Source organism: Pristis pectinata, chromosome 4 (assembly GCF_009764475.1).
Source record: "Pristis pectinata isolate sPriPec2 chromosome 4, sPriPec2.1.pri, whole genome shotgun sequence".
NCBI lineage: Eukaryota > Metazoa > Chordata > Chondrichthyes > Rhinopristiformes > Pristidae > Pristis > Pristis pectinata.
This window is the reverse complement of record NC_067408.1, coordinates 62,455,316-62,475,432: the sequence shown is the minus strand read 5'-3', so window position 1 is coordinate 62,475,432 and position 20,117 is coordinate 62,455,316. Positions and strand designations below refer to the sequence as shown.

At 41.5% G+C, this 20,117-nt stretch overlaps 1 protein-coding gene and 1 long non-coding RNA gene across 2 annotated transcripts in view; one reads left to right on the top strand and one right to left on the bottom strand.

The window, feature by feature from the left end:
* Nucleotides 1-961: 961 nt before the first annotated feature.
* On the bottom strand, nt 962-2,985 carry LOC127569776 (uncharacterized). Its single transcript, XR_007956243.1, has 3 exons — nt 2,864-2,985; nt 2,124-2,228; nt 962-1,895 (listed from the first exon to the last, which is right to left on the bottom strand). It is a non-coding gene; the product is annotated as an uncharacterized LOC127569776 (long non-coding RNA).
* A 66-nt stretch (nt 2,986-3,051) lies between these two features.
* vwa8 (von Willebrand factor A domain containing 8) overlaps nt 3,052-20,117 on the top strand; it is a 321,854-nt gene continuing 304,788 nt past the window's right edge. The window contains exons 1-2 of the mRNA XM_052013855.1: nt 3,052-3,276; nt 5,597-5,674. Of these exons, the coding sequence (XP_051869815.1) occupies nt 3,138-3,276; nt 5,597-5,674 (217 nt within the window). The 5' untranslated portion in view covers nt 3,052-3,137. The remainder of the gene's footprint in view (nt 3,277-5,596; nt 5,675-20,117) is intronic.

Genomic DNA, 20,117 nt, shown 5'->3' with positions numbered 1-20,117 from the left:
TTTAGTGATGTATAGGAAGCTCTAATGTGCCCGATTGGAAGATAAGGTGCTTTTCTTCAAGCTTACAATGAGCATTAGTGCAATAGCGTATGAGGCTAAATTCAAAGTGGGAGTGAGACTGAGAATTTAAGTGTTCGATTCACAATCATGCTTGTAGATTGAATGTGTTTGGTTTCCCCAATCTAGGCAGGGCATATTGTGAGTAGTGGATGTAGAATAGTAAATTGGAAGAGGTGCAAATAAATTGCTGTTTCACTTGGAAAATGTGTTCGTATCAGTTATTAGAATTTTGTTTGTTTCAATGAGATATTCCTCTAAAATCCAGTCAACATATTCAGAGACTTGACCTGCACAGCCCTCTGCGGTAGAGAATTTCACAGGTTCATCTGCCTGAGTGAAGACATTTCTCCTCATCTCAGTCCTAGATGCCTTACCCCATATCCTGAGACTGTGACTCTCAGTTCTAGATTACACCGCCATCCCAGATCAGGAGAAATACCCACTCCGCAGCCAGCCTGTTGGACCTTGTCAAAATTTTGTATGCTTCAAAGAGCTATTCTCCTGAACTCTATGAATACAGGCCTAGACAACCCAATTTCTTCTCATATGGCCGTCCCACCTTCCCAGAAATCAGTCTGATGAACCTTCAATGTATTCCTTCTACGGCAAATAAATGGTGGGTAAGTAGAAAAAAACTATATACAGGGTGCAATCTCACCAACAAGGCCCTGTATAATTTTTGAGAGACATCACTGCTCCTGCATGCAAACCTCTTGTAAAGGCCAACATGTTATTTGCCTTCTCAACTGCTTGTTGCACCTGCAAATTTATCAGTTTTGAAACAGTATAATTCATTTCAGCAACAGAGACAAGGTCAGGTTGAAACAGAATGTCCAAAGAGAATAACCTTAATTTTCTAATTTTATGCAAAAAAAAATTGAATCAATCCACTGGCAAGAATGAAGAAACTTTAATGGTACAATACAGCAAAACAGAATATTTAAAAAATCCGTTGCCAAACATCGTCAGTGGGAAATAAAACTCCGCTACTACACATGCTATGCAATGCAATGCAATGCAATGCATAGTTAGTCATTTTGCAAACTTCCCTTTGTTTGGTCTTTGCTTTTTGTCCTTTGTACACTTATTCACAAAATACTCAATTTTATTCAGTACGGATACCAGCTCTGCTGAGACAGCTATCTTAGTTGTCAGCCACTTCCTCAGTAACTGTACAAAATTGATTGCCATCGCTGTGGTGGGAATTGGTGCCTCTTTGACTGTCTGGTCACTGAACCCAGCATCTTTGATTTTTTCCTCACTCTCAGTCGCAGCAACTTCAGCACCTTGTCCAGAATGAGTCAACTTTATGGCTTCCAATGAACTGATCCTGCTGGCTACCTTACCAATGCATGGAAAAGAACTCATCATCTCCTCCAATCTAGATTTAGATGCATGACAATTTTTGAAGCAAGTTACCCATGATGCTGAAACAGGGTCACTGCCAAACTCCTCAGCAAATTAATTTGCTTTCTCCTGTAAAGCAAGGTCAGAGAGTCCTGGAAGGTTAGCGGTTCTGACCTGCTTCAACCAACCCAGCAAAGCCATTTCAACATTGCGGCAGGCTGAAGAGTGCATCCGCTTCCTTCCAGTGGATAAGTTCTGCTGATGGTCAGTGCTGATTCGGTGTTTGTTTTTTGGGTGGGTCGAGAAGTTGCAGGTGGGATGTTAAACTTCGGTTTCTTCAGATTTTCAGGATGCTCCTCCACACATTTGATGACCTTGTACTTTTCCTCAATGGTGAGGGTCTTGTACTTCTGGACACTCATGTTCCCAATTATAGAGTGGAGACTGACTATCAGGCAACTGCACAGAGCATGAGGGAGTGCCACTTCCTGCATTTGATATTGATCACAATATTTTATAAATTCAGCAGTGCATGGCATTGGTCGGTGACAACATTTCAGATTAAAGGAAAAATAAAACTGCAGATTTTTTGTTTTTTTTAATTTCAGATTAAACCCTAAGAATCAATGTCAAGCAGCTAATTGTAAATACAAGCAATGGGAATATTTTTTTAAAATTTAAATTAGAAGAACCAGACTGACACATTGAGTACTCACAAAAAAACTGAAGAAAGTTCCCTGAAGTTGTTGTCACCTGCACTCTGGGAAGACAGGAGTGTGACTGCAGCCCTGGACCAAGTGAACACTGCACATTCTCTGTAACTGCAACATTTTTACTGTTTCATTTTTACTACCTCAAAGTAATTATGTACAGCATGATCTGTCTGGTTGGCATGCAAAACAAAGCTCTTCACTGTGTATCAGTACATGTGGTGCAAGATTTAAAAGGGACCCGAGGGGCAACTTCTTCACACAGAGGGTGGTGGGTATATGGAATGAGCTGCCAGAGAAAGTCGTTGAAACAGGTACAATAAAAAGATTTAAAAGACATCTGGATAAGTACGTGGATAGGAGGAGGTTTAGAGGGAAATGGGCTAAATTCAGGCAAAGGGGACTAGTTTGATGGGCACCATGGTAGGCATGGAAGAGTTGGGCCGAAGGGCCTGTTTCCGTGCTGTATTACTCTATGTGACAATAATAAACCAATACTTTACTTATTAACTCCAACCACATCGCACCAATTCAAGACAGTGACCTCGATCTAACCCTACCCCACTCCACCTCATCCTGTGACCCCAAGGCTACCTCACACCTGCAACTCGCTGTGATACCCCCTCCCTCCCACTACCCACTACCCACTACCCACTGACCGCCCTGAGCTGACAGCTCCTGGTAACATCAGGCCAGCCCTCAGACGGTGACCCCAAGGCTCCTCCACAACCACAGTCAGCACTCACTCTCTGCCACCCTCTGAACTCCTGTTTTCAGGCCGGGGTTGACTCCACTGCGAAGACTGTGCGTGAACTCACCGCCGCCGCCCTCCTGCCTGCTCCCTCCAACCCCTCTCACACCAGCCGCTCCTCGTCCGCCGGCTCTCCACTTCCGCCGGAAACCATTCAGCAACGCACCAGTCCCTCCCCGCGCGTCCACCGGCCGGACCTTCCCCCGGCAACAGGACGGTGAACGGAGAGGCCGCCGGATTTCCCTTCTTCCTCGGTCGCCCCAGCCAGCATGCAGCCCCGGCTGCTGCTGACACACAGAACCGCGGGGGGCGCGGCCCTGTGGCGGCTCAGGAACATTGTGCTGCGGCCGCTGAGTGGGGCCTGGCGCCCGGCGTCGCCGCGGGTGAGACGGGCGGCGACGGCAGCAGGTGAGGCTGGTGACCGGTGGGGGAGGCCGCGACCCCGAGATCACTCCACACACGGCCGAGTAATCCCACCCAAAATCACCCTCCACAGAAAACCACGTACATATACACCTAACCCCAACCTCAAAATAACCTTGTATAAATCCTTACCCCAAATAATCCCACATCCCCATATAATCCTTACCCCAAATAATCACCACACAGCTATAGAACTTCACACCCACTAATATAATCAGCATCCTAACCAACCCCATGAACATCCATGTAATCCCTAATCCCATGTAGTCCCTACCCCAAATAATCAATACACTCTCCTATAATTCGTACCCTCATTATCCCACATACATGTCCTGTACATACACATACTTATCTCTATCACATATATGCTCAGATCAACTCATTCCCCATCCCTGATCTGTATATAATTCCTACCTACAACCCCCTACCCCATGATCCCTCCTCCCACCAACTATACTTCCTCCATTTATTCTCTACCTGTCAACCTCAAACTGCCCAAGTAATTCCCACCCCATCCTATCTTGTCTCGACAAAACACTCAGAGAACAAGGATGGTCTCTTCTATTTTATCATTATCCAGAATCAGGTCAGTCTGAAGACTCTATGGTGGCTCATGGCATAATCTTCAAGGCACACATATAGTATCATAGAGAGATACAACACAGAAACAGGTCCTTTGGCCCAGTTAGTCCGTACCAATCATCAACCACCCATTAATCCTACATTAATCCCATTTTTAATATTCCCCACATTCTCATCAACTCCACCCCACGGACCCCCCCCCCCCCGATTTCTCCATTCACCAACACACGAGGGGCAATTTACAATGGTCAATTAACCTACCAACTCACACATCTTTGGGATGTGGGAGGAAACTGGAGCACACTCAGTCACAGGGAGAACATGCAAACTCTGCATAAACAGGTCCTGAAGTCAGGATTGAACCTGGGTTTTGGAGTTGTGGGGCCAACTGTACTTGCTGCACCACAGTATGTTGATAAAGGGAAGATCCATTGTTGTTCCTTTTCCCTTTTTTTCTCTTTTCTCTTAATTTTGTTGGCTGAGAAGGAGAATTTCCTTGAAGAATAAAGATCTTTCACAAACACATTGTTCCTAGAGCTTCATTGTATGAACTTCCCAACTTTCAGTGTCAATCTCTGATTTTTTTGAGTACTTCAGGGATGACCTTGTAACTTGTTGACTTCTTTGGCCTTTGTGGAGCTAGAACTAGTGAACCTATTTGGGGACATGCTCAGTCAACATGTGCACATCGCCAATCACAACCGATATTTAACAACCAAGGTCTCAACATTAGTAACCTTAGCTTCAGACTGGACACTTGTTTTTGTGCAGTTGTCTTTCAGTAGAATCCCAAAACCATCCCTTATACTGCAATCCCCAATATAACCCACATAATTGCATCATCTCCATGTAATCCACATATCCAGCCACAGCCCTCTCTCCCAGAACAGTTTCCCCACAAAACTCCATTCCACATAGATACCTTTCTCCAAGAAGCCCAACCAGACCCTCTCTGCAAAGAAGCCTTCTCCCCTCAACTCTGGTGTGGTTCACTTCCACCACTCCAGCCCTAACACCTCACTCCGCCTTTTCCCATCCCACCCCTATTACTACACTCCCTACATCCCTCCCCTAGCCTTCAGAGCTCAAAGCTGGCTGCCTTTGCCCCAGCCCTGCTATCCCTATCCCTCTACCTCTACCTCTGGCTCCCTACATATTCCAGACCACTTTTATACCTTCAGCACACCAACTTTGCTACTCCACAACCCCTCTACCTTGCTCCACAACCAACCCCCTTTCATAGATCTGACACTGCACTTGCCCTTCCCCCTCCAAGCTTCGCCCTGGAGCAACCATTAACCTTTTCATCCCAGCCCTGACACAATGCCCACCTTCCACCCCACCTCAGCTCCACCTCTTCTCCAGTGAGCCCAGTTAAATCACCAGCTCTGGCATCCCATTTACCCCTTGCCCAGCCTTGATACCCAACCACTCCCAGCCCTATCACGTCATCCATCACTCCCCACCCTTTCTATGTTTCTAAATTAATCTGGGCCAAATTTATTGACTCCTACACTCCTGCAGGTTTTTTTTCACTGGTGATGTGTGAATAGTTTAAAGAACCTGGGGACTTTGTCAAATAAACCATTTTTGAATGATGCCGCATGTTGGGAAGGTTTCAGAAAAGTGAATGTTGGGGATGCTTTGTAACCCATTGCAGTTGACTGCAGTTTACAGTAAATTGTAGCATTCTCAAAACCTCTAACTATTTTTAAATTTGTAGGAGACACAGTTAGCATTGGTGATGTTCAGTTTAAGCTGAAACAACCGAAAAATCCTGAACTGGTCCCCTTGAAACACAGTAAGTGCTTTTACCTTTGTACTTAAACCTTTTGGTAGGCTGATGAATTACTTTATTGGGACTGTAAAAGTGTGGAAGGCTGTAAAGAATAGTTTACTATTATTAAGACAATAATTATTAAGAAACTCTTCCTTCTTGGAATAGAAAATTGACTTGTTAAAGTAATTCATGGTAATATTAGGCATCATGTGGAAGGTTTGTTTTTCTAGCCTGTTCCTTCAGGCCATTGAAACGGTGATGAGGAGCAACTTCCTTGAACCTCAGCAAGCCTGTGTTATGTGGCATGTGTTCCAGTGCTGTTCCAGCAATAATAGGGTGGTTTGGGTCTTGGAGGTGACCCAGGAAATGGTGGTGTCCCAGCACCCTCTTTGATGGTGGGTTGGAATCTGTAAACCCAGTCCATGGTTCTCTCATCTTTAGTACCAGTTCTCAGTGTTAGTGAGAGGAACATTGTTCCAAAACCCTTTTTTGATAAAAATCATTTTTGATAAGGTGATGGTGAGGTGGATGAATGCAGGTTTCTAACAAGGCTCATTAAGCTCAACACCCACCAGGACAAATCACCCATATGATGGGGACTTCATCCTCCACTTCCACCCACTTCTTCCACCACCAATGCTCTGTGGCTGAAATCTGTGCCGTATACAAAATGAGGCAGTGACTTGCCGAGGGTACTTGATAGCACCTTCATCAAGGACAAGAACAGCAGGTGGATTGGAGGTTCCCTTCCAAGCCTCAAACCATCTTTGTCTGGAAATACGTCATTGTTCCTGATTGTCGGTGAGTCTAAATCCTGGAACTCCCTACCCAACACTATTTGGGAGTACCATCACGAGAACAACTGCAGACATTTAACCACATGGCTCAGCACCAAATTCTTAAGGGCAATCAGGCATGGGTGAAAAATACTGGCTTTGTTAGCAATCCCCACCAGCCTCAAATAAATAAAGTAAATCCAGCAGCCCCTCAGTATCAAAGCATTTTGAGTTCATTTTTGGTACCTCATTACATATCACACCTCTCTCTCTACAGACCTTAAGTGCCCTCAATTATCAAGTTGATTCACCAATTCCTATGAGATTCCGTCTTGGGTTTTCCTCTCTGCTGCCACTGTGAATGGATGCCACCTATACCATGTGTGGTGAACCTAGAATGCCGTTCTTTTATCCAGTATCCAGACAGAAACCTCAGTCCATGATGATAGTCTCTTAAATTAAGCTCCATACTGCTAAAACATTGAAATTCTTTCCTGTCATTCATATAAATGTTTGGTGTCCCTTTGTTGTCCTAGTTTAAAACTTCACAGAAATGGAGTGGTCTGCTTTGTTTATTTCTTGTTTGTCTTTCCCTTGTTTTATACAATTCAGTGATTTATTTGAGCTAGTCAGTAAATCAAATTGAGAGCAAGCTGTGTTAGTTTGGGATCTGAGCCAAATATAAACCAGATTGCTTTAAGACAGGAGGTTTCATAAATTTAAGTATCTTTTCTGACGCTAATAGTTATTAGTGAGGTGAGGCAGGGCAGCCCAGCTGAGTGGACTGCACTTCCTGCACAGTGTGGGAGGTCTGGATGCTTCCAGTGGTCCAGACAACCGCACGTGCAGGAAATATCGCCAGCTGCGCCATTTTGGAACTGGAGCAGCGGGTGGAGTCACTGTGGTGCGTCCATGAACTTGAGAACTTTATGAATGGCATGTTTAAGGTGGTGGTTTGTTTTAGTTTAAGTACTATACTAATTAACTAATTCTAGCTAAGATCTAACTAAGATCTAAAATTAACTAAGACTTGTACTAATCTGCAGCTATTATCCTACTGGTGCAACTTTTGCTATCTTAGCTGACGGCGTTTCACAGAAACTTGGGGTTACAGACAGTTCTTGGAATCCTTGCTTGATTCTGGGAGAGTCCATACTTATAAAGAACAGTTCTCATGGTCAGAGCAAGATGATTGGGAGTAATTTCTGTGGTCCAGACTTTCTGTGGTAAATCATACCCCTTTGTACTGATTTGTGCCAGAAGTTCACTGACCTTGTCTTAAATGCTACAGGCATTCAGATAAAGTGACCTTACGCTCATTCTCCTTTTAGAATCTAACCTTTGTGTCCTTTGCATTTGCCTCTGTCTTTCTACATGGATTCCCATCCCCCTGCCATATTAGTTTAAACCCTCCCCTACCAGCAAACAGTCCCCCGGGACATTGATCCCAGTCCTGCCCAGGTGTTGACCATCTGGTTTGTACTGGTCCCACCTCCCCCAGAACTGGTTCCAATGCCCCAGGAATCTGAAACCCTCCCTCCTGCACCACTGCTTAAACCACATATCCATCCTAACTATGCTGCTATTCCTACTCTGACTAGCATGTGACACGGGTAGTAATCCTGAGATTATTACCTTTGAGGTCCTACTTTTTAATCTAGCTCCTAGCTCTCTAAATTTGGCTTGTAGGTCAGGTAGTGTCTGTGGAAAGAGAAACGGAGTGGATGAAAGGTCTTTGATCTGACAATGGGTCCTTGATTTTCACAGGGGATTTGGTCTGTTACTCTCTCCATACACTTTTGACACTTTAGGTATCCAAACCATTAACAGTGGAAGGACAAGTCCATGCAGCTGTTTGAAGTGGGATTCTAAAAGCAGAAATGAAGCCAGCACTGTTTATGCAGCAGTAAGAAAACTGGGTTCATTTCAGATGGTCAGAGGAATGTTGAAGCCCCAGAGATGCTGCCTGACCTGCTGAGTGTTTCTAGTATTTGCTATTTTATTTCAGTATTCCAGCAGCAGCAGTTTTTTGATTTTCATTTACTGTATTCTCTAAAGTTTTGAAGAATGACAGGAGATCTCATCGAAACATACACGATTCTTATAGGCCTTGACAGGCTGGATGCAAGGGGAGTGTTTCCTCTTGTTGAGGAGCCTAGGGCCAGGGGTCATGGTTTCAGAATAAGGGGTAGGCTGTTTAGGACTTTGATGAGGAGAAATTTCTTTACAAGCCAGAGGACTGTGGAGACTTATTTGATCAAGATCGAGAGCGATAGATTTCTGGGCTGGTTGGTTAGTGAATTGCCTGCTGTAAATGAACGGTAGGTGTAGGTGGGTATCAAGAAAATCAGAGGGTGTTAATGGACATGTGAAACAGAATTGGTTACAGGGAAAACAAATGGGGGAATGGAGTTGGTAGGATTCTTCTGACAGCCAGCATTGACTCAACGGATTAAATAGCCTCAATTTATGTTGTAAGGAAATATGAAAATATCGAAGGAGTGGAAAGAGACACTTTTGACACTTTAGGTATGCAAACCATTAAAAATGGAAGGACAAATCCATGCAGCTGTTTGAAATGGGATTCCAAAAGCAGAAATGAAACCAGCACTGTTTATGCAGCAGTAAGAAAACTGGGTTCATTTCAGATGGTCAGAGGAATGTTGAAGCCACATAAAATGTGCAGCAGAGGTAAATGGTGAAAGGCTTTAGTTACAGTAATAGACTGAATACTTTTCATTTGAATGGAGGTTAAGAAGGGATCATGTAAAGGTTTTTTAAATTATGGCACAGTTTGATGTAAATCCAAACAATGTATTTTGTCTGGTCCATCACCAGAAGATCAAAGGGAACGGTTGGAAAGTTTTCTCTATATAAAGGTTGTCAGGATCTGGGCTGCTACTCCAAACTCCTGGACCTGGGACGCAGCACCTCCCTTTGTAATTGGATCCGTTACTTCCTGACCAACAGACCACAATCAGTAAGAATAGGCAGCAACACATCCGCCACGATTATTCTAAAGACTGGTGCTCCACAAGGCTGCATCTTTTGCCCCCTACTCTATTCCCTATACACTCACGACTGTGTGGCCAGATTCTGCTCTAAGTCCATCTACAAGTTTGCAAATGATACCACCGTAGTGGGCCGAATCTCAAATAACGATGAGTCGGAGTACAGGAAGGGGATAGAGAGCCGAGTGACATGGTGTCATGACAACAATCTTTCCTTCAGTGTTGGCAAAACAAAAGAGCTGGTCACATGCTCCTGTTTACATCAACTGTGCTGAGGTAGAGAGGATTGAAAGCATCAAGTTCCTAGGAGTGAACATCACCAATAGCCTGTCCTGGTCCAGTCACATAGACACCATGGTCAAGAAAGCTCACCAGCACCTCTACTTCTTCAGGAGGCTAAAGAAATATGGCATGTCCCCTTTGACCCTCTCCAGTTTTTATTAATGCACAATAGAAATCATCCTATCCGGATGCATCACGGCTTGGTCTGGCAACCGCTCTGCTTGTGATCGCAAGAAACTGCAGAGAGTTGTGGACGCAGCTTAGTGCATCATGGAAACCAGCCTCCCCTCCATGGACTCTTGTCTGCAATTCTCACTGTCTCGGTAAAAGCAAGGACCCCACCCATCCTGGACATTCTCTCTTCTCCCCTCTCCCATTGGGCAGAAGATACAAAAGCCTGAAAGCACGTAGCACCAGGCTCAAGGACAGCTTCTATCCCGCTGTTATAAGACTATTGAATGGTCCCCTAGTACGATAAGATGAACTCTTGACCTAACAATCAACCTCGTTATAGCCTTGCACCTTATTGTCTGCCTGGACTGCACTTTCTCTGTAACTGTAAACTTTATTCTGCACTCTGTTATTGTACTACCTCAATGCTCTGTTGTAATGAAATGATCTGTATGGATGCCATGCAAAACAAGTTTTTCACTGTACCTGGGTACATGTGACAATAATAATAATCATAATAAACCTATTTAAATACAACTTGTTTCATTTTCAAACAGATTGTGAACAATTTTGGGGCTGCTATAGGATTAAATGGCTAATGGAATGGTCCAGGCTGTCATAGTTTAGTTTCACATTCGTTAACAAAGCTGTGATACCGATTATGTTATTGAAATAACATAGGGTGAATGATTGTAGTTTGATTACATTAAATTGGACAAGATAATGTAGTTCCTTAATGCTGGTCATGTAAAATCGGGCAAGCAATTGTTTTAATCTTTCAATTTTGTTGGAAAATTAGGTTAATTATTTTGGAATTGGCAACTTAGTGATACATGTGTATCATTTTAGTAATATTAAATGAAGTAGATTAATGGTTTGAATATCTTGGCACGGGTTGTTCCTACAGTTTGATTATTTTGGTAAAATAATATTTTGGTAATATGACATCATGCTGCTTAAATGCCATTTGTTGGGAATCTGTGCTATATACTTCAACTGACCATAAAATGACCTATATCCCCTCAGATGTTTGCATTTCATTTGCAATGACACCTGCAGTTTTCTACTGAGCAAGTACTGTTAATACATTGTTTCTCGAAGGAAAAACAAACTAAAATTGATGGCAACTTCTTAACATTTTCATTTGTAATCAAAGTGTCTTTGCTTTATAATTAGCTTTTAGTAGTCCCATGGTCTTTAATGTGTACTTTATATTTGTCTATCCTAGTGATTCTGCAGTTTTGTTGAGCAAGTGGACATTTGAACCACTAAATTTACAGCCCAAAAGTCAAATGATAGGATGAAAGTAACTTCAATGTTAACTTATGCAAAAGGAGTTGAGATCAAGTCAATCTAGAGGGTTCCGTTTTAACTGCATCATATTGCTGCTATATATTGAAACTAGTATTTCTGATCCAGGTATAGATTCATTACTTCAGCCCAGGGAGCATTCTTCGTAAGTAGAAGTGAATAACAGGTATTGCCCATCCAATTTTAGGGAGGGGGAAGTTGGTGCAGTGGTTGTGTTGTAAGGAAGGGGATTTGTTCCTCATCTATATCTACTTGCAGATACTTAAGAGGAGTAGGTGGTAATTGTGAGTAACAGCAATTTGCATTTATATAGAAAAGCAAAAAAACTGCAGATATGTTAAATTTAAAATAAATGTTTCAAATCAAGGATCCTTCATCAGAACACTTCTGACGAAGGATCATTGATCCAAAATGTTAACTCTTTCTACAGATTCTGTCTGACCTGCTGAGTATCCCCAGCATTTTCTGTTTATATCACATGAGCTCTGTTCTGAAAGTGAATCTTCTTGGCTCCTTGCCTATATAAATACACAAGGAGCCACTTTTCTAAGAATGTGGGTGTGTGTGGCAGAGTTTAATCAAAATCCTCTGGAACATAGCAGCAAAGTTCCAATCTTGAAATGTCCTGGGAGTTGAGCTAGCTGGCACACTTGGTGTCAGAATACCATGCACTCGTTTGACACCAGCCAACAGGCAGGCAACTTGTGGACATCCAGCTGGTTGCAATCATGTACAATATATCTGGAACTCTTCCCTCTATTGACTTCTGCCTTGCTAGCATAACATCTATTGAATGACCTGCAAGTTGCTTGGGAATATCCACGCTATTCCTGACCTACCTATCATGGTATGATGACCTTTCGAATCCATCAGCTGCCTCTCTTGTTGCTGTGCCCTCTACAAGCACTGGACTATGTGACCTGAATGTCTTGCTATTGAAAGAGGAAATCAATGAATATGAAGATCAAATTTCTCTTGACAAATCCCACACACCATCCCAATAGGTTTGAGGTACCAAGGAATAGGTTGCACCTAGAGTTTCAAAAACAATGTGGAGCCAAACTTCACCAAGCATATAAGTTGTGGATTGCTCTCCCAAATTAACTACTATGCTGAACTGCACTGAACTCAGCCAATGAGAAGTCCTCAGATTTTTCAGAAGACTCTACAGCTATGCATTCAATACATGAGATAAAATTCAAACAACAAAAGGAGCATAAGTCTATTTTAAATTCTTGCATTGTTGACTCCCAGAGGCAGGCACGGTAGTGTAGCAGTTAACATAATGCTTTACGGTGCCAATGACCCGGGTTCAATTCAGGCCGCTGTCTGTAAGAAGTTTGTACGTTCTCCCCATGTCTGCGTGGGTTTCCTCTGGGTACTCCGGTTTCCTCCCACATTCCAAAAGATGTACAGGTTAGGAAGTGGTGGGCATGCTATGCTGGCACCGGAAGCATGGCGACACTTGCGGGCTGCCCCAGAGCACTCTACGCAAAAGATGTATTTCACTGTGTGTTTCGATGTACATGTGACTAATAAAGATATCTTATCTATGTTATCCACAAGACAATATGTTCCCTCATTGATCTATCTGGTTGCTGTCACATCTCAAAGTCAAAGTTGAGTTTATTGTCATATGCACAAGTACATGCCTGCACAGGTGCAATGAAAAACCTACTTGCAGCAGCATCACAGGCACGTAGCTTCATAAAAGCAGCATTCACAAGAAAAACATGAATTAAACATAAATTATAACACAATGTTTACGAGAAAGTACACAATTAGAACAAAAATACAAAATCCTTTTTAGTACAAGGTGATCAAAGTGGTCATAGTGTTGCTGAACTGTAGTGATTTGGGTTGTGCCGGTTGGTTTAAGACTGAATGGTTGTAGGGAAATAGCTGTCTTGAATCTGGTGGTGTGGCACTTAAAGCTTCTGTACCTCCTGCCCGATGGTAGCTGGAAGAAGGTGGTGTGGCCCGGATGGTGGGGGTCTTCGATGATGGATGTTGCCTTCTTGAGGCAGCGCCTCCTGTAGATACTACCAATGGTCGGGGAGATGTGCCTTTGATGTATTGGGCTGAATCCACCACTCTCTGCAGCTCCTGGTGTTCCTGCACATTCGAATTGCTGTATCAGACCGTGATGCAACCAGTCAGGATACTTTCAATCTTGCCTTCATTATGGCACAGTCTTGTACCTCCAAGTTCTTCACTTCATATTATTGTCTGCCTAACTATAAATTATTAACAGAAAAAATATCAAAGTAATGTCATCAGCTATGACCTAAAATGCTGATGGATATCTATCTAGTTAATGTAAACTTGTTTACATGACAAAACTTTTTTTGACCTGGTTTTTGTTAAATTTCATTAATAAATTCCACTGTCCCAATTTCTGTTTGGATATGTCCATGTGAATTCATCATTATAATTGCTTCATCTAGTACCAGGGTCCCAAATTTGTTTAAGATGCATTTTGAAATTTTTATACATCCATTTTTCTTTTTGGGAATTGATTTTTTAAAAACATAATGGATATTAAAAAATGGACAAAATATGAAATTTTTGTAAGTCATTAGGTACTCCATAAATCTTCTCTCAAAATCCTGCACATAATTATAGTAGGTTTGCTCACAGCTGTGACTGAATTAAATTTGCATTGAGCAATTTGAGCACATATATACTGTTTTCCAGAAGGTATCTATAATGTTCATTCAGTTGTACTGATGGAATATTGCAGTTTCTGTTCAAATGATTTTCAAAATTATTTGAATATATCGGATCAAATTTTAAACTGTTTATTCAGCTAAGATTATTTTCTCCAGTGTTTTGCAGTTTAATTTTTTCCAAGCAGGGGCTCTTGTACTGTAGTTCAACTGTAATCTTTTGATCTCAAAGTGCACTATCAGAAAAACATACTTTCCCCATGGTGATTTAGTACCATATTCAAAAAAAGGTCAAATTTAAAAAAAACACACTATCTTTAATATTACATCCAATTATTTCCCATGACTGTTGACCTTTAAATGTTTTAACAGCTATGAGGTACAAGCAGAACCTTTTCCCTCTTTCCATTAGTTTTTATTCATAATTATTAAAATATTAATATTAATGAGGTGAATTTTGAAAGTTCTAATTGCCACCTCTGGGCTGTTTTTATCTGTTGAAATTTGCTCCATAAATGAAAGTTGTTATGTTGATAGCAATAAGGTTGTTTGTGTTTTTACTGATTTTCCTTCCTTAGTAATCATATCCCTTTCCTTCAGATCTCATGCCATCATCCCTCTCCTCAGAAAAAAACCCTTGATCCTTCTCCTTTGCAAATAATTGCCTCAAGTCATCTTTAAATGTGCTGTCCCAAATCTGTGACCATTTTCCCCAGAATTCTTTTAATCAGGTTTCAGCAGCACCACAGTACTGAAACTCTCTGATTAAAGTCGCCAATTATTATCTATGATTATAGGGATAATATCGCCCTCATTGTCGCTCCTGACATACTGCAGCCTTGGCACAGCTGAATCCACCATCCTTCTCCATTGCCCTTCCACCATCTCTCAGCAGAGTGGAACCTTATTTGCCTGGCTCCATTAATAGGCATCCCTTTGTGGACAAAGGATTACTTGCAATGTTTTTTCTTCCCGATGAACCACAGTTATTTCTGTGAATATCCACAGTTATATCCCTCAGGAATCTATTCCTGGTCTTCTCCTATTTCTCATCCACATTCTGCTCCCTAGCACAGTGCCATTTTCTGTGTGTACACTGCTGCTATCCATTGCAATGTCTTTGACCCCACCCCTGTCCCTAAACTTCAGTCCTGGTCCAGGACGAAATGAGCAAAAGTTTCTTCAACTAAGCATTTATGAGACAGAAGCTACTATCTTTGGACTGGCCACAAACCCTATTCTAGTTCCTATTGCAGAAATTCTGAGACTAAACCAGATTATTCCCAATTTCCGTTGCTTATTTAACTTCTGAAATAAGCTTTGGACCCAGTATCCACTCCATTAGACCATCCAAACCCACCCTAAGAATATTGCCTGCTTCTATCAGTGCCTCAGCTCTTCTGATGAGCAAATCTTCATCCATACCTTGATTATCTTTGGACTGAGCTATCCCAATACATCTCTGGTCTACATTTCTCTTAGTCATCCCCTGAATTTTACTAAGTGCCCTTCCCCATAAAGCTTACAGTAAATGAAAATTAAAAAAACTGCAAATACTGGAAATCTTAAATAAAAACAAAACTTGCTGGAAACACTCAGCAGATCAAGGTTACCACTTTGTGGAACACCTGCATTCAGTTCACCTTCCTGTTACCTGTCACTTTAATTCTCCATTCCATTCCCACTATAACCAACCTGTCTGGATTGTTGCTGAGGCCCAGTGTAAACTTGAAGAATAGCATCTCATTTTGTATCTGGGAACATTGCAGCATTCTGGACTCAAATGTCAAATTTTACAACTTCAGGTAAATTGCTTTCTTTATTTGTATCAGGACTGGCCAATTCTGATGTAGATCACCCATCTGTAATATTGGATCAATTTGTGCATGTTGCAGCTTTTACATTCCTTTGATCGTTATGTCTCTCTCTCTCTCTCTCTCTCTCCCCTCCTCCCCCCTCCCCCCCATCTTCCCTCCCTGTCCCTCTTTCTACCCTCTCCCCCAACAATCCTTAATAACCCATCAATCAGATGACTTCATCAACAGCTTATCCCCAAGGCAATCCTATCCTCACTCTATCACAGATATTTCCTTTGTTTTATCCAATCCATCCTGAAACCTAAAACTAAAATTCTCTTTTTCCCCAGTTCTGATGTTCAGGTCTTCAACCTGAAACATTACCTCTGTTTCCCTTCACAGATGCTGCCTAACCTGCTGAGTGTTTCCAGCATTTTCTGTTTTTATTCCTTAAAGCTACATTTGCTGTTAACTAATGTGCAGTGCCACAGGTGATCATCCAGATAAAGAAACAATTTTCTCAAGGAAACTTGCATTGAAATGAAAACCTCTGTTGGAAAAAGACATCTGTATCCAGTAATTTTGACATTCACCTCAGGAAACTGTAATTATAATTGCACTGTCTATACTTATAAAGAATTGTTCTCTCTACTGCCTTCAAAACTGATGGATGTTCGTTCCTTTTAAAATGTCAGAACAATTCTGCAAAAATAACTGTTTTGTTCAACTGAGTGATTCCAATTCAGTACAAGAAAATGAACTGGAAATCTTTACTGGTTTACAACCAATGTATGCCTGTTAGAAGAAGCAAAAGCCATTAATCCAATGGAAGATTCCAGCTAACTCTAAATGTGAAAATAAAGTTGCTTTGTTTTTGCCTGTACTTTTTGATATGAAAATTGTCTTAATAAATGGTGCAGTCTATTCTTTTAAAAAAAGACAGGCTTGCATTTATATGCATTCCCACCCACAGGATGTCCTGAAGGTCTTTATGGACAATTAAGTACTTTTCAAGCATAATTACTGCTGTAGAGTAGGAAACGCAACAGCCAATTAGCACACAACAAGTTCCTACAAAAGGCAACACGATAAAAGGCAGATAATTCTTTTTGAGGTGATGGCAATGAGAGCTAAATATTGACAAGTTCACTAAGGATGATGCCCCTGCTCTTCTCTGAAATGCTGCTATTTCGCATGCCAGAAAGAGCAGAAGGGCTTCGGATTAACCTCATCCAAGAGGTAACTCAAGAGTTACTTGAACTAGTTTTCTGGATAATTAGAATCACAAAATAAATCCTGCATCCATGTTAACAAAATAGCTGGTTAACAATATTATCAGATAAGACTTTGAATTATCAGAACCCAAGGGCATCTTCAGTTATTGATTTAATGGAAAAGCTAGAGTCTGGTTAAGATGGGACTGTGGGAGGTTTAGTGATATGATTAAGTTGAGAGCAGGCGGGATTGGAATTGTGTATTGATTTCACTTCCAGACTATGGGTTCATCTGTTGGTGAGTTCTTAAATCCTCTTTGGACTGTAATTGTGTAAAGGATTCCAATTCCCCTTTCTAATTTGCTGATGAATGCATTCACAACAAATATTTCCTGTTTATCTTTAGAATTTTGTTCCATTGCAGACTTCCATTCTATGCAGGATGATCACTTAGTTGTCACAGTTCTCAATTAGCATTGCCAGGAACTGCCTTCCTTAAAAATGAAATTTGATCAATTCATGCTCGATTTGGATATTTTCCCCCAATATACATGAATGGGAAGCACTTTGCCATTCTTGCATATTCTTGCAAATGAATGGCAAAGTGCAAATGAATGGCAAATGAATGGCAAAATTAAATCTTGTCACTTACAACTGTACAGTCTACAAGTGTTTATAATGGGGCAATTATCCAATCATCCCAGTTCTTCGAGCATTTTGGTTTTTGCTCCAGAGTTCTTCCAGCAGTTTATTTTTGGTGCAGACCTTTTGCAAGCACTGATGCTGCTTGACCTGCTGAGTTCTTCAAGCAGTTTATTTTTTGCTCCAGATCCCAGCATCTGCAGTCTCTTATGTCTCTATCCAATCATCCCACTCTGGATGGAAAATTATATTATTTCTCACCTCTTTTTCAGTGGACATTGCATCAACACCATTATGTCAGCCAATAAATTAACAGGTTAGTGGGAGGATGGAATATATGGACATAGCAACGTCAGCATACAGAGGCAACAATGTCAATTTAAACAGACTCTGAAATATAACATACACAAGTCATGACCAACACTAATGCAGCACCTCTCAGATATAAGATTTCTTCACAAAATGTAGTGAATGGAGGATTGTTAAATGATACAAATTATGTGAGTAAAATCAATCCTAGCAATGCCTAGCAATCACTCACAGCAATGCCTCTCCAAGATTGATTAATGGGGAGTTATCCAATCATCTCCACTCTGAATAGAATTTGCAGTATCTGTGTTGAAGAACTCATACAATGGTTTGTGAAATGAAGTTCCTGTTTCTCCTCTGCAAAGGGTTGGTCATGCAATTCCAGTTTGAAGCCTTGTCCTTTGATTTGTGTACCTGTTCTCTAACAATAATTAGCACTTTGTCAGATTGAACATGTTTCTGTCTCTGTCTCTTACTACACTAATAAAGTTGGCCTCTGGGAGCGTCCCTTCTGTTAATTGGTTCTCTGTGCAGTGACGTATGTTAGGATATATATTCACCTTGTGTGTGTTCTCAGTGTTTTGGTGAGATGTGAGTTCTTTCCCAAAGAAAGGGGAAAAAAACGTCTCTGAGAACTCTCGGAACATATCAAACTGTGTAAGTGCGTTAATTTTTCAGCCAAGTGCTGTGAGATGCTGAACTAAAAAATTGTTTTTTCTTTGTAAACCTTTCCTAGATTAAAAATTAGATTGTTTGAAAAACACAAATTGAAACAAAATTGAGATCAATTATGTTGGTAATTGTTGATTAAAACATGCATTAGAAGTTGAACTGCCATTTTCACTGACCGCTGGTTACTTGGTCAGTCTGGCTTCCTGGTGTCAGAAAAAAAGCAGGACATATGTGGTAATTACAGCATAGAAATGAGTAATTTGGCACAACTGTTCATCTGATCCTGTCAGAATATCTTTATGTTTCTTTCTCCTTCATGTATTTGTCCAGCTCCTCCTTAATTGGGCACTCATTAGTAACTCTTTTATAGTTATTGCCCCCTAATTTTGGGCACTGTCTTTGAGGACATCTATTTAATTCACTGCATCAGCCCTTACTGCCACATGATCCATTACTCCCTCTTCTATACAATCTACTGGGAGTGGCAAAAAATAGAGGAAAAGTAGCTTTGTCAGTTGAGGTGAAAACACTAACTATGGGAAATCTCTCCCCAATCCACTTAGATTATACATCTCCTGGCTCCCCAAAGCTTTTCCACCACCTGCAAGGCACAGGTTTTGAATGCGATGAAATACTTTGTTTGTTTTCAGTTTCATAACAAGCAGTTTAGTCGATTGGCATGGTGAACATTCACTCTCTCTACCACCGATGTACCATGCTCATGGCATGTACCATCTAAAAGATGCACCAGCAACTGATCAAGGCTTGTTGGCAACAGTACTTCCCAAGCCCACAACAAGGGTATTTGCTCCATGGAGACACCATGGCATGACTGTTCCCCTTTGAAGTGCACACCTTTCTGACTTGGAAACAGATTGTTATTCTTTCATCATCACTACAGCAAAATCCTGGATCTTTCTAGAGAACTGCATAAAATATACAGGCTACAGCGAGGCAACTCTCTACGTTTCAGGACAGCACAATGCATGATGGATGTAAGAGCACTGGACAAGACATAAAGGATGTTGTCAGGGCTGGGGAATTAGGAGAGCTTGGCTAGGCTTACTTTCTTTGGCAGATCTCCTTATCACATTAAAAAAAATATCTGGATGAACACTGAAAAACTGAAAAGCTACAGACTGAGAGCTGAGAAGCAGAGTAACCTAAATGGTTTCTCTTTTGGAGTCATGGAGTAATACCGCATGGAAACGGGCCCTTTGGCCCAACACGTCCATGCTGACCATGGTGCCCACCAGGCTAGTTCCATTTGAGGCAAGCACAATAACAATATTCAAAAGTGTCTTTTGCATGTTGTTATTGTGCTTGCCTCAACCACATTTTCTGGCTGCTCATTCCATATACCCACCACCCTCTGTGTGAAAAAGTTGCCCCTCAGGTCCCCTCTAAATCTTTCACCTCTCACCTTAAACCTATGCCCTCTAGTTTTTAGTTTCCCTTCCCTGGGAAAAAGACTGTGCATTCACCCTATCTATGCCCCTCATGAACTGGAACTTATGCCTGTCATGAACACAACATGTTGCTGGCTCCCTGTATTAATAAATTACTAACATCATTGTGGGTTCACCATAAGGATTGCAGTAGTCCAAGAAG